This window comes from Hevea brasiliensis, chromosome 9 (assembly GCF_030052815.1).
Source record: "Hevea brasiliensis isolate MT/VB/25A 57/8 chromosome 9, ASM3005281v1, whole genome shotgun sequence".
NCBI lineage: Eukaryota > Viridiplantae > Streptophyta > Magnoliopsida > Malpighiales > Euphorbiaceae > Hevea > Hevea brasiliensis.
The window spans coordinates 25,528,641-25,543,210 of NC_079501.1; the positions used below are offsets into that span (position 1 = coordinate 25,528,641).

The 14,570-nt window shown below is 36.5% G+C and overlaps 1 protein-coding gene across 10 annotated transcripts; it reads left to right on the forward strand.

Moving 5' to 3' along the window:
• Positions 1–1,628: 1,628 nt before the first annotated feature.
• On the forward strand, positions 1,629–14,284 carry LOC110666046 (uncharacterized). 10 transcript variants are annotated; one of them, XM_021826393.2, is made up of 17 exons: positions 1,629–1,786; positions 1,936–2,031; positions 3,349–4,931; positions 5,023–5,526; positions 6,058–6,168; positions 6,353–6,669; positions 6,859–7,331; positions 7,615–7,667; positions 7,786–7,893; positions 7,972–9,773; positions 9,969–10,077; positions 10,675–10,855; positions 12,062–12,129; positions 12,234–12,349; positions 12,438–13,328; positions 13,799–13,889; positions 13,992–14,284. In XM_021826393.2, exons 3-17 carry the CDS (start codon positions 3,359–3,361, stop codon positions 14,009–14,011), a joined length of 6,417 nt encoding a protein of 2,138 aa, XP_021682085.2. In that variant the 5' UTR covers positions 1,629–1,786; positions 1,936–2,031; positions 3,349–3,358; the 3' UTR covers positions 14,012–14,284. The 10 variants fall into 10 exon arrangements, with proteins under 10 accessions (XP_021682085.2, XP_058009524.1, XP_021682088.2 ...); XM_058153541.1 differs by having other exon boundaries at positions 13,995–14,284; XM_021826396.2 differs by having other exon boundaries at positions 1,936–2,004.
• The last annotated feature ends 286 nt before the right edge of the window (positions 14,285–14,570 follow it).

The following is a 14,570-nucleotide window of genomic DNA, read 5'->3' on the forward strand; positions in this document are numbered from 1 at the left end:
AAAGAAATTAAATTATAATTTTTACAGAGATTAAATTATAAATTAATTAAAAAAAAAACGTAGTGAAACCAAAAAGCACATAGAAAAAGAAAAAATCATAAATTGATCATATAAAATTGTACGAGTCCCCAGTAGGCAGGTTTTTTGAGTTTAGATAGTAATTCTAACCTATGACTAGAGTAAATCAGCAAAATAAAAAAAAATAAATACTTTTGTAAAAAAAAGATAAAAAAAAATTACTTTAATAAAATGATAAAAATATCTTATAAATTAATTTATACTTTATAAAAAATAGAAAAATTAAATTATAAATTAATCTAAAAAAACACAGTATAAGTAAAAAGAAAAAAAAAATCATATATTGAACACATAAAATTGCATGAGTCCAGTAGACACGTTTTCAACATGCAAATATTATCAAAAAGTTAACATGTGTCACTTTTTTTTTTATTGTATTACAATTTGATATTTTTTATTATATATAAATTAATATAAATTATTTAATAATTACTCCCTTAATACTATAATAAATAAATATTATTATAAGATAAGTTATAATATATTAATATATATTAATTATATATATTTATATATATAGATTTTAATTATTTTTATTATAATTTTTTTATTAAAAATTAAAAAAATAAAATGATAAAAATAAATGTAAAATAATTAATAAAATTTTAAATTTTATATTATTTTATATATTAAAATTAAAAAATATATATAAAAACTAAAATTATTAACCATGTATATTAGACTAGCAATTCTTAGAAATAAACCTATGCTTACAGTAGCGTAGTAATATAGTAATTAATTTAATGAAATGACTTTGTCCACTTTAGTTTGATACTTTATATTAATATTATAATTAAATATTATATTTATTTAAAAATATAGTGAGACAGAGTGATAAATTATCTAATAATTTATTTTATTAAATATCAATTCAAATTTAATAATAATTTTTTTTTCATAAAATTAAATTAAATCAATAATATTAATCATAATCTTAAATCTCAATATTAAAGAGACAATAATTGTTATGTTCAAAGAACTCTCATTTTTTTGTAATTAAAAAAAACCTATGCCTACAGTAAAACGGCAGGATAAAAAAAAATTGCTTTCTCATTTATTCGTCTTTCAATGTTTCTGAAAAGCCACGTGAAGAATATTGTTCATCTGGGTATCGTAGATCACAGCTTTATCCAAAAGACTCAGACAAAAGTCATCTAATCCAACGGCTAAAAAAATTTATCCACAGTATACTATTTTTCTCCTAATTAAGAGCCATAGCCTTCTCCGCTGACCCAACCCAACCTAACTTTCCCTTGCCACGTATCCCCCACAAGATATCACTTCGGATTTTCCAAAATTCACGGTCAACCCACTCTCCGGTTACCATCTCTCTCTCACAGAACCCTTTATCACCGTTCAAATCATCTCCTGTCCTATTAATTGGACGGCTTTCAATCCTGCTGTTACAAGATCCATCACCACCATTGTATTGCTTCGTACGCTTTGTCAGACGTATGCGAACGGGCCACGTGTCATTTTCCAATCAGTTTACATCCGTTGGATCATGTCTAACTCGGAATACCCCACTTTTTTCAAATTCTATCCCTTTTACTCGTTCACTCTTCTCTTATCGAACGAGCCCGTTTTCATTTCCCTAGAGAAAAAAAATATCACTCTCTCTCTCTATCTTTGTACCTACCTTGCTTGGCCTTTCCATCTTTCGATTAACCGAAACCCTAGCTTGATCCGCCGGAGAATTAAAGATTCCGTTGAGTATACAGTCTTTAGTGAGCAGAAATTGTTTGTGTTTGGTTGTTTTGTGTTACTTGATTAGGTTTTTCCTTTAGCTGAAAGTGAGCAAATTTAGGAGTTAGGAGGGCTAATATCAGCTTTTTCATCGTGATTTTTGTGGAACAGTAGATGAGCTTACGATTGGGGAACAGTTGAGGATCAACCGGCCTGGATTTCGTCACCGGATGGAGGGAGGTAGCGTCTCTAGACTTAATTGTTCTGGTACTGTTCATTTCCTACTTTACTTTTTCTAATAAAAGCAAATAAGGTTAGGCTTTTTATTCTTGTTTTGATAACAAGTGCAAGTGAAAAAGGGTTTAAAGCGTCGACCCCCTCTCCCACCCAAAAAAAAAAAAAAGTTGGTTATAAGAGCTAGGAAGTGGCTTCTTTACTTATTAAAGTTATTAAATATTCAAGAAGCTTGAACTAGGTTTTTTGTGGAATTGTTTGTATTGCTAGCTGAGCAGAATTGATTTGTAAGTTCACAGAGAGAAGTAGAGGGGAGTTTACTTTTCTTTAAATTCATAAAAGAGGTTACACCATCTAAGCTATGTTCATGTGACATATGTGCATGCTTGTGCGCGTGCAAGTGCATATGTATCTTTTGCACAGTTTGTTCTTAATATCTAGTAATCAATCGTTTCTATCGAGATTTAGTTAATTTTGAATATAATTCTAATACCTTTTTCTCAGTTTTTTTTTATTATTTTTAAAAATTTTTACTTTCTATATTAAATTGTATTGACTGGAACAGCACAGCCATGTAAAATAGATACTTGTTTCCACTATGTGTTTATCCTACTGCTAGTCATATTAGAGCTTGCCAGCAGATCCCTAGGACTCAGCATAGACAGGACCAATAGAAATTCAAACTTCTACAGTAAAAAAGGATGTAATCCTAGGCCAGTTGGACTCCATGCTAGGGTTCCAGATGGACAACATAACAGGTGTTCATCACAACCTTCTAGGTATGATCACTTGGATTTTGGAGATATTATGGAGAGAGACATGGTTGATGTCCCTGAATATCATGGAAAGTTAGACGCTAATATCTTCATAGATTGGCTAGGTGATCTCTATTTTTATTATGTTTGGATCTTTTATTGAGCTTATGGTGTAAATTCTATTGTCATACGGACTATGCATTGAGTGTGATCTGCTAGTTTTTTTCTTAAAAAATGGTTTAATCATGCAAGTCAACTTTCTCCCTCCTTGACAAAGCCATTGTGGATTGATAAGATTTTACGATTTTATTTCTTCCTCATCTATCCTTGCTTTTCCCATCATATTTCTAAAATGATAGCAAATTATCTTCTATATTCTTTTTTCCAGACAATTTGTGATGTTTTGTTTAGTTAGTAATTACTTGGCTCATGGTGTATATGCTTTTATATGATGACCTTTCTGGCAAATTTTATATTATGTAACTTGGGTAAATGATCTTTGTACCGTTTGTATCTTGACGATCTCTCTCTCTCTCTCTCTCTCTCTCTCTCTCTCTCTCTCTCTCTCTCTCTCTCTCAACATTTTATGTTGTAGGCATACACCCATGGATTATGATGACAATGATTTTCACAGCCAGAATCTTCATTTAGCTGGTGAAGGGAGCAATAAATTTCCTCCTGTTCTACGGCCATATGCTCTTCCAAAGTTTGATTTTGATGACAGTCTTCACGGAAATTTGAGGTTTGACAGTTTGGTTGAAACTGAGGTTTTTCTGGGCATTGAAAGTAACGAAGATAGCCAGTGGATTGAAGATTTCTCCCGCGGTAGCAGTGGGATACAGTTCAATTCAGGTGGTGCAGAGTCTTGCTCAATTTCTAGGTGCAACAATGTCTGGTCTGAGGCAACTTCCTCAGAATCTGTTGAAATGTTATTAAAATCTGTTGGCCAGGAAGAACATATTCCTGCACAAATTAGTTCAAAGGAGTCGGATGCCTGTGATGAACTGGGTTGCATAATAAAGCAAATGGAGCCCAGCTCAAAACAGGATACTAATATACCAGCTAGAGTGGTAGGTGTTACTAATTTGCAGCCCACATTACAGCCAGGTGAATTTCCTGAAAATTTTTCTGTGTTAAATGATGATGGTGGTGGGCAGCAGCCTCAAGTTAGGGATAGTTCACAGGCTCATCAAGCCATTGCATCTGTTGATCCAGGTTTAGGTGACCTAACTGCTATTAGTGTAGACGTCAGGTTACCCATTGCTGAGGGGAGTCAGTTCATTGATGATAAATGTAATGAAATTAATCAAAGGGAAGGCGATACTGTTATTAATGAATCTTTAGATAACAGGACACAAGAAGGTTCTGCTTCAGCGACACAAATTAATAATGCATTTGCTACTGTCAAAAACATCATTACGAGCAATGATGAATTGATTAATGAAGGTTCACCAAATCATGTAAATGAGACTGCTGATGAAAATGTTGATGTTTCAGGAACAGATAAAGGTGAGCACCAGGAGAAAGGGGTTGTGTTAAGCCGGGTTTTGAATGCAGAAATGGATGAAAGGGACACTCCTCATTTGAACAATCCTCTTTGTATGGCCTCAGTGGAATCTATGGAAGAAGCAAGTGCAATTGAAAATAACATGGACAGTGTAGAAGAACCTAATATAATACCCAAGGGGGATTCTGGCTTAGATACACATGTTCATTCTGCAGTACATGCACGTGAAGTACCACCGGTGGTGATTGAAGGAAATACTGCAGTTGAAAGTCATGAAGTTGAGAAGTCTGGGGCATGTCTGTTACCTACAGAAGAGAATAAATGTGCTGAAGATAAATTGGATGAAAGTTCTTGTTTGCCCGAGGTCCATTCTTCAGCTGAGTTTGTCAATGAGACACATGCTGAGGGCCATGTTTCATCCTCCACAATTGTTGAATCCAAGCAAATGTGTAAAAAAAATGAAGTCCCCAGACAATGTGATGTTGACAAATGTGATAAAGATATTCATGTTATTGAACAAAAAGAGAACATTGTTTTGCCTGCTGATGATAGTAATAGAGATACGATAATTGATAAAGGGGTTGGTACCTCTTCTTTTGTTGAAGGTAGCGCAGGAAATGAGTTGATAGTTTCCGAACCTCAATCAGATTCTACTGCTGGAAGAGAATCAGGTAAATGATAAATTCTTACTTTGCTTTCTCGTAGCCCTGAAATTTGCAGAATTAAGTTATTGTAAAACTCTTTTTTTCCTCTCTCTTGCAGCAGCAGATTTCACCTTTGAAAGTGCTAACTTGTCCTGTAATGCAGTGGATGAGGTTCCTGTGACCTCTGGGAATGGCACTAGTACAGATGCAGTAATTGATCACAAGGATGTTGAAGTGTCTGGTTTACCTGTAGTGTTTACTTGCTCAGATAGAGAGGAAGAAATTGTTGCCAAGATTTCCACGGAAACAAGTTTATGTGATCACAAGGCATCTTGTCAAGTGACGACTAGAGTAGATCCTGTTTCTGAATCTGAAAAAGAATCTTTTGCTGCTGCTGAGCAGATGATGTGTGAGCCAGTTGATCATTCTGTGTCAGCAGTGGATGCTTGTAATACAGAAGGCGGACTTGAACCTCTTGAAGTAGTAACAAAAAAAATGGGTCAGGACTGCACAAAGGATAAAGAAGTGTGTCAAGCTCCTTGTGATTCATCTGCAAACAAGGGAGACAGCATTGTAGCACTTGTAAAAGAAAATGATGACAAGAAAATTAAAAATATTTCAGGTGAGTATCTGTAATTTGTAGAACTAGTACATGAGGATTTGGTAATTTATTGTTTTGTATTATTCTTGGCATTACATGAAATTACTTAACACATGGAGCTTGGGATGCTAATTCTAGCTGTCCAGCTTGCTCTGTAGCTTGTTCATAAGGATATGTGCCAATAATGCCAACTGTGTACGTCAACTTGCAATTTGATTTGTACATACGCATGCATATGGCTGAACTATTCTTTTGTAAAATTAAGCATTCAAATTTCAAATATAGAAAAACTTTGCAATCATTGCCTTTCATGTTTCATAGAAAAACCGGTGATCAGATGTTTCGGAATGGATTAAATTGGCTTTGTTTGCTACTTCAACGTGCACTTGAACTATTTTTGTATATAGATATTGGATTAATGAATTCATGTTTGAAATTTTTAATGATGTGTATTCTTAATTCTTTTCTTTTTCTTTGCGAGATAGTTTTTTCATTTCTCATACTGGAACTTGATATATATTTTTGTCATTTCATGCTTTCTCATTCATACAGAACCAACTGTAAACAATGAGATACTTGTGCCTGTGCCCTCGGCCATAAAAGAGTCTTTCCAGGATACTAATCATAAAGGTCAGGAGGAACACAGTGTTATGGTATCTGGAGGTAAGAGTTTTCAGCAGAGTACTGTTCAAAGCACTAATGGTAGATCATTTAATATTATTTATTGGTTAAGATTTACTTTTATTTCCATTTGCCATCTTAGTTTGTATCTGTTTTGATTACTATAAAATTCAGAAGGATTCCCTCTGTTTTGCATTTTCTGAATCCTAAGCTATGCTTTGTGCAGAAGAACACGAAAGTAGTGATAACCTTGACAAGCGAGCTGGTGGTTCCCCTACTGTCATTAGAACTACTGAACTTTCTCGTGGTGAAAGTAACAAGGAGGAACTCAGAAGATTGTCAGATCAGAGTGTTTCAGTTTCTGAGGTAACTGATGGTGACACCATCAAAATAAAGTCTGCTTCTAAGGATCCAAATCAAAATGATGCCTCTAAAGATGAGAGTAGTTTCACGTTTGAGGTCAGTCCAATGGCAGATTTGCCTCAAAAAGATGCCAAGAACTGGCAGCCCTTTTCAAATATAGAAGCTGGCAAAGCATCCCCGGTAAATTCTATCACATTTTAGTACTGTTCCTATAATTTTTGTACTTAGATTACTTTTTGTTTTCCTGATTTATGTCCTGTTTTTTTTACTGTAATATGTAGGTATATATACATGTATACTGTGACATAACTCTTTTAATACTCAATATGACCCTTTATTAATTTGTTTTCCTTCCTGTCTTTTCTAAAGATTGTGGATGGATCTACTTCAACATCTGGCTTAGGCCAATTGGATCCCAAGATTGCTCAAGATCTTTCTCGGGGAAGTTCAAAGGTTTCTGATGTAGCTATTGCACGTGGTGCTTCAAAAGGTAGTTCTGAGCGTAAAACTAGACGAGCTTCAGGTAAGTCGACAGCAAAAGAAACTGCTAAGAAGGGAAATCCTGTTAAAGTAGCTTCATCTATGAGATCAGATAGAGGAGACAAAATAACCAATGTTTCCCTGAGCACATCTGGTGTTTCTCAACTTGTGCAATCCAATGAGATGCAACGCTATGGACATTTGGACTCCTGTAATGTAAAACCATTTGTTCTTGCACCATCGACTTCTGGTCTGCCAGATTTGAATTCTTCAGTTTCTCTAGCTGCAGTGTTTCAGCAACCTTTCACAGATTTACAGCAAGTGCAATTGCGGGCTCAGATATTTGTTTATGGAGCTTTGATGTGGGTTCTATTCTTTGATGTTTTTTGCTAATGACACATTATAGTGTAGATAAGGGTGGAGTTGGCCAAATTGACTTTATGAATGTGATTAAGGTGCTTTTGGATGTCTTTTGGTGATACACTTGCACCTCCAGCTCCACCCAACCCAGAAAAAATATAAAGAAAAAAAAAAAGACAAGGCTTAGCTGGTGTTTGTTAAGGTCTTATTGTTTATTCTCCAAAAAGATTTCTGGTTTGATGATTATGATCCTACTTCTAATTGTGTTTGAAATTGTTGCTGCAGTCAAGGAACGCCACCTGATGAAGCATATATGATATCTGCATTTGGAGGACCCGGTAAGTCATCCTTCTTCCTCCCTCCTCTCTCTCTCTCTCTCTCTCTCTCTCTCTCTCTCTCTCTCTGTGATGGCACTTGACAGTGATGTTGAAATTGTCCGCTATTGTGGGCCTGTAGATGGTGGTAGGAGCATTTGGGAGAATACCTGGCGCTTGTGTATAGAAAGGCTTCACGGTCAAAAGTCGCCTCTCATTACCCCTGAGACACCTTTGCAATCCCGTTCAGGTATCTATCTGGTTGAAATCTTATTAGCTTTGATTTGAACTTGGTTGAGTGCATGTGTTTCAAAATTGAGATTTACAGGTGCTAGTGCTCCCGAGCAATCAATTAAACAAAATGCACTTCAAAGTAAAGCAGTCTCTCCACCTGTTGTTCGTGGCAGCAGCAAGGGTACTCCTACAATCGTGAATCCAATTGTACCCCTCTCTTCACCACTTTGGAGCATGCCTACTCCTAGTGACACCATGCAAACAAGTGGCATGACAAGGAGTCCAGTTATGGATTATCAACGAGCACTTTCTCCTTTGCATCCTCATCAAGCTCCGGTTATCAGGAATTTTGTTGGACATAGCCCTTCTTGGCTATCTCAGGCTCCCTTTGGTGGCCCTTGGGTTGCATCTCCACAGACTTCTACTCTTGACGTAAGTGGTCGTTTTTCTGTGCAATCGCCTATCACTGAAACTGTTCAATTGACACCTGTAAAAGAATCATCTGTGCCCCATTTATCTGGTGCAAAGCTGACAAGTCCCATGGTTCAGAGTGGAGCCTCTGCTTGTGTTTTTACTGGGACAACTTCTGTGCTTGATACGAAAATGGTAACATCATCGGGCAATCTAACTTCTGCTGATCCAAAACCTAGAAAAAGAAAAAAGACTTCAGCTTCTGAGAATCCTGGGATGAATATTTTGCCACCTCCACCTCATGTGGAACCAATTATTACTTCTGTTGTTGCTAATCCTTTGTCTACTTCCATTGCCATCACAACTCCTGTTGGCTTTATTTCTAAAGCCCCCACAGAGAAATTCATTAAATCTGCAACTCCTACTTCTTCGGATCTTACAAAAGGGAGCCAGAATATGGAACCAAGGTCAATTTTATCAGAGGATACCCTTGGTAAGATAAAGGAGGCTAGGCTGCAGGCAGAGGATGCTGCTGCTCTTGCTGCTTCTGCTGCTAGTCAGAGCGAGGAAATATGGGACCAGTTAGCTAAGCAGAGAAATTCTGGGTTGTTACCAGATGATGAAACCAAGCTAGCTTCTGCAGCCGTTGCAATAGCAGCTGCCGCTGCTGTTGCAAAGGCGGCAGCTGCAGCTGCCAAGGTTGCATCGAATGCTGCATTGCAAGCTAAACTAATGGCTGAAGAAGCAGTGGTTTGTGGTGGTCACCAGAACCCTAGTCAAATGAATGTTCTCTCTCTTTCTGATGGCATGAAAAATTTGGGTAAGGCTACACCTGCATCCATTTTGAAGGGTGGAGATGGAACAAACAGTTCCAATTCAGTTCTCGTTGCTGCAAGGGAGGCTGCTAGAAGGAGGGTTGAAACTGCTTTGGCTGCATCAAAACGAGCTGAAAATATGGATGCCATAGTAAAAGCTGCAGAGTTGGCGGCTGAAGCTGTGTCTCAAGCTGGGAAAATAGTGGCTATGGGTGATCCTTTGCCGTTGAGTGAGCTTGTAGCTGCTGGTCCAGGGGGTTATTGGAAAGTAGGACAAGTAACTTCTGAGCCGGTTTCAAAATCAAATGACATTGGTAGAGAAAATGTGAATGTGGACAGTGGTGGAGGTTCAGATACTTCTACCGGGCAGTTAAAGGAGATTGCATCAGATGAGAAAGAAAATCAGATAACTGACCTTGGGAAGTCACCTGCTTCTAGAGACATATCTAGCGAGGAACATGGGAGATTTTTAGATGGTGTCTCTGGCTCTTGTGCGTCCACTGCAAAGGTTGCCAAAGGGCAAAAGGGCCGCAAGGCTTCTGATTTGGCCAAAACTATTGGGGTGGTCCCTGAATCTGAGAATGGAGCCAGATGTTCCATTGTTCAGAACGAGTATGGAAAGGTGGAAACTCTAAAAGAGAATAGCATCAAGGAGAATTCCATTGTCGAGGTTTGAAATTTCTAACTCTGCAATAGCATTTTTTATTTACGAATGCAGTAAATTGTACTCTGCTCTGATGTGGATTTGAAAACTGTGTTCCTGTTGAATATCCTATATAGTTTCTCTCTTCTTCCTTGTTGCTTTTTTGGCTGTCCATTAATTAACATTTTAAGCCTTTGTTTTTGTTGTTACTATTATTGAAAGGTTTTTAAAGATGGAAGTGGATTTAAGGCAGCTTGGTTCCCAGCAAAAGTTTTGAGTTTAAAGGACGGGAAGGCTTATGTGAGTTACACCGAGCTTACATCAGGTGAAGGTAAAGTATTTTCTTCACTGAAAACTGGCAGAGGTGCATAATTAATGAATGAATGCAATGTTAACATCTGTGAATGCAAAAACCTTGGAGAACACTTGTACTGAATCTAGATGAACTCTGCTTTGCATGCAGGACTCTTAGGGTAATGTCATGTGGTCATCACCCTTAGTAAGAAGTTGATTTTCATCCTGATTATGTATACCTGTAAACAACAAATCTAACTTGTTTGATTGTTGCATTATTGTCAAATCTTCATGTTGGAATATGGCTTGTAGGAACAAGCCCCACATCGGCAGAATATAAGAAAACTAAACGGCATATAAATTCAAGGCAAACCAAACCAAAATGGCTTAGGCCATTCTGCTTGTAGCTCAGATATGTATAGCTCCTGTGCTTTGGAGAGATGGTAGATTTCTTGTTATATTAATTTTGGCACCATTTCAGTTGTGACTACTTTTCCCCTAATAATTCTTCTTTTGTGAGGAGGTTTTAAAAAAGTGGAAGGAATATAGTAGTATTGGAATTTGTTGCTTATAATATATGCATGAATTGAAATCTATAATCCATTTATTTTATCAGTTTGATTTTATTCATCAGGCTCAGAAAAGCTAAAGGAGTGGGTTCCACTTGAAGGTGAAGGAGATGAGGCACCCAAAATGCGCGTTGCCCGTCCTCATACTGCCATGCCATTTGAAGGCACAAGGAAGAGAAGGAGAGCTGCAATGGGGGACTATGATTGGTCTATTGGTGATAGAGTTGATGCATGGATACAAGATAGGTATACATGTATATGCCATTGATGTATGGTTTGTGATAAAGAGTTACTGCTACTAAGGTTCCTAAGTTTAGTATGATAGTTAATTGGCTTGTTTTGGGGGAGAAAGATAGGAGGGAGGAAGGGATTCTTGAAGTTCTTGTGCTTTACTTTGCTTAATTATGCACAAAGCCATTGCCTAAGACCTAAGTTCTTTCTAAGAAATCGATGGAATTATGGAAGTGTCCTTTGGGACCATTATCTTCACATTTCAATTTCTGTTCTTGCACATTGAATGCGTGAAAATAATAAAGCTAATTTTTCAATCCCCCAAGTGCTAGACAGGCAGATGTTCTAGTTCATTTTGGATCCTATCTCTTTTATGAATGCTCTTGTTTGTTTTATTTCTTTTCCTTCCCCCCTTCTTGGATGCTTTTGTTGCTTAATTTTATAGAAGAATCTGCTTTTCTTTATCTAGCTTGCGTGAATTGATGATAACTTGTTAATTGACTATAAGCAATCTGCGATTAGGGGAAAGTATACATCTTTTTCTATCATGATGAGGAAGACTACTGATGCTGTCCAAGAATATCCAATTTAGGAATTATTTTGGTTTTTATTTTTCATTGTAAGAAACTTTAGGTTTTTATTAGTTGGGAAGTTATATTATTTTGGATTTTTTTATTATTTTAGGGAGTAATATTTTATTATTATTTAGGAAGTTAAGTTGGTTTGGATTCATAATTAGAGTTTCCTTTGTATTTTTTTTATTTGGAATTCTAAATCCTGATACTAGCAGGATCACAAATACTACTATAAATACCTATGTCCTCTAGGTAATTTGGGAGACCTTTTCTATGATTGGCAATTAATTTGAGAATTAATAAAGTTGAAAGTATGTTTCTCATCCCCTTATAAGAATTTCTCTTATTCTTTTGGTTTCTTTTGGTTCTACAGTAACTACATTACTAGTCTTATGGATTATTGCTTTCTAGGAGGAACTTAGGGTTATGGTTTAACACGACTTAACATTTTTTATTTTTTGTTAATTTGGATTTCAAAAAGATTAGTGCTGGAATTCTGGTTGTTTTATGTTATTAATATGAGTAGTCTTTTTTCTTTCTTTTGCACCACACCTCACTTAGGCTCACCATTGCACCTCTCATGTAGGCTTCAAGACCTCTTTGTGCCTTTAATAACTGTGATCATTTTGTTTGTTTATTCTTTCAGCTGGTGGGAGGGAGTAGTAACCGAAAAGAGCAAGAAAGATGAGCCTGTGGTAACTGTCAATTTTCCAGGTATGTATGATTGATGGTCTCGTTCAATGACCACCCAAATTTTCCTGTTTTAGTTGATAATGCTTTTTGTTCATAGATAAATCTTTCTGCCACTTTGCTTGCAGCTCAAGGAGAAACGACAATACTTAAACCATGGGAACTTCGGCCCTCTCTCATATGGAAAGATGAGGAATGGATTGAATGGTCCAATTCAGGAGAGAATAAGCAATCTTCTCAAGGGGTGATTATTTACATTTACTAACCATTTGATATTTTCCTCGTTTTAACTTTTTCATGTTTGGTTGCACTAACTTGCAAATGTGTTTCAGGGTGATACCCCACAAATGAAGCGACCAAGGGTGCATAGCCCTGTTGTGGAGGCCAAGGAGAAGGATAAGACTTCAAAAAGTATTGATGCAGTGGAATCTGATAAATCTGATGATCCAAAATTATTTGATTTATCAGCTGATGAAAAACTATTCAATATCGGCAAGAGCACGAGATATGAGAATAGGTCTGATTCACTGAGAATGACAAGGACTGGGTTGCAGAAGGAAGGATCTAGAGTAATATTTGGTGTACCCAAGCCTGGAAAGAAAAGGAAATTTATGGAAGTTAGTAAGCATTATGTTGCAGATCGGAGTAGTCAAATCAATGAACCAAATGATTCAGTCAAGTTAACAAAATATTTGATGCCTCAAGGAGCAGGATCCCGGGGATGGAAAAGTTCTAAGACTGAATCAAATGAAAGGCGAGCAGCCATTCCCAAGCCCAGGGTTCTTAAGTCTGCAAAACCACAGAACGTTTCTGTTAGAACAATTCCTCAGAAGGACAACCTATCAAGCACTGCAGTTTCTGCTCCTGATGATGGTGCTGTTGCAGATAATACTATGAAGGCCAAGGATTCGGTAAACCATGGTGTAAACACTTTGGAAAAGCAGAACCTAATGGGCTTTCAATCATTTTCTAGTTCTGATGGACCAACAGAGGGCCCAATCTTATTTTCTGCACTCGCTCCTACATCAGATACTGTTTCTTCTAAGAAAATGCACACTTCAAATGCTAAACCTGAACGGGTAAGTAAGGGAAAACTTGCCCCTGCTGGTGGAAAGTTGAGTAAAATTGAGGAGGACAAGGCTTTGAATGGTAATTCTACAAAATTAACCTCTGATCCTGTTGAGCCACGTAGATCTAATCGCAGAATTCAGCCAACATCAAGAGTAAGTGTTTAAATTTAGAAAATTTTTGGCTTTTGTGATGTGATATCATTTGCAAAGATTTTGTTGCATCTAGTCTTTTTGGTGTGGTGAGTATGTTTTCCCATCTTAACCCTTTGTAGATTGACATCTGCTAGAGTAACTTAATACTGCTTCCTTTAACATATTTCCCTTTAATATTCTTAATGCATCTATTTCTATAACTCATACCTCTTGGTTATTATTGACGTATTGGAAGGATGATGGAAATGAGTGAACACAAAAAAATAAAAAGAATAAGGATTGGGTTTTTACCATTCATTAGTTTTGTGGTTTGTTTTTATTTTTTGTTGTTTCTCTTATGGGCAATTTAGTGGAGGCTTTATGAGTACCTGTCTTGATTTTTATATTGGATAATGGACTGGCTTGCAGCATTGGCATCTGCATGCTTTCAGATAGCGTCCTGACATGCTTTGTGTGCTTATTGTTCACAGCTATTAGAAGGGTTGCAAAGCTCATTGATGGTCTCAAAAATTCCATCCGTGTCACATGACAAAAGCCATAAAAGCAGGAATGTTTCTAGAGGTTAGATTTCAGTTCTCAAAGTGACAAACCGCTTCCCTCCCTCCCTCTTTTGTTCGCTTGTTAATGTTCTGTGCATGCGTAAAACTGACTGGTTGATTGTAGCAGGGAATAACAATGGTTGAAACATCCTGGAAATGTTGGATCATATTGAAAGAAGTTCGGAGGTCACTGGAACACACTCAAGTAGTTTGTGTATATTTTAATAGAGGAGATAGCTAGGAATGGAAATTCTTGCTTCCTTGGGTTTAATTATGAGATATAGTTGGTAGATGTTCATATCAATTTTAGTGTATTCACAATTATGATTTAATCTTCTAGGCTTTTGCCTTAATAGGTTGTATATGGAAATTCTCCTTCTAGTTTGGGTTGAAATTGCAGGAAGCTTTTGCAGATCATCATCCATTGGAAGTGGACTTTTTAAATTTTCATCTTAGGTGATCATTTTTCGTAATCAATAATCTCTTTTCGATTGTCACTGGTTCTGACACCTAATAAATTTATTTGTGAGAAATGAACAGGGAATTGCTTTCTTCACATGCGAAAGGCCAATGAAAATGTCATTTAGTGTTTACTAGTTTTTCTTTTCCTGTTTAGCCATTGCTAAAATTGATCTAAAGAGATTGTTAAACAGTAATTAAAATTCATAAAATTTTCAGTTATGATCAAAGTTCTTTTTACAAT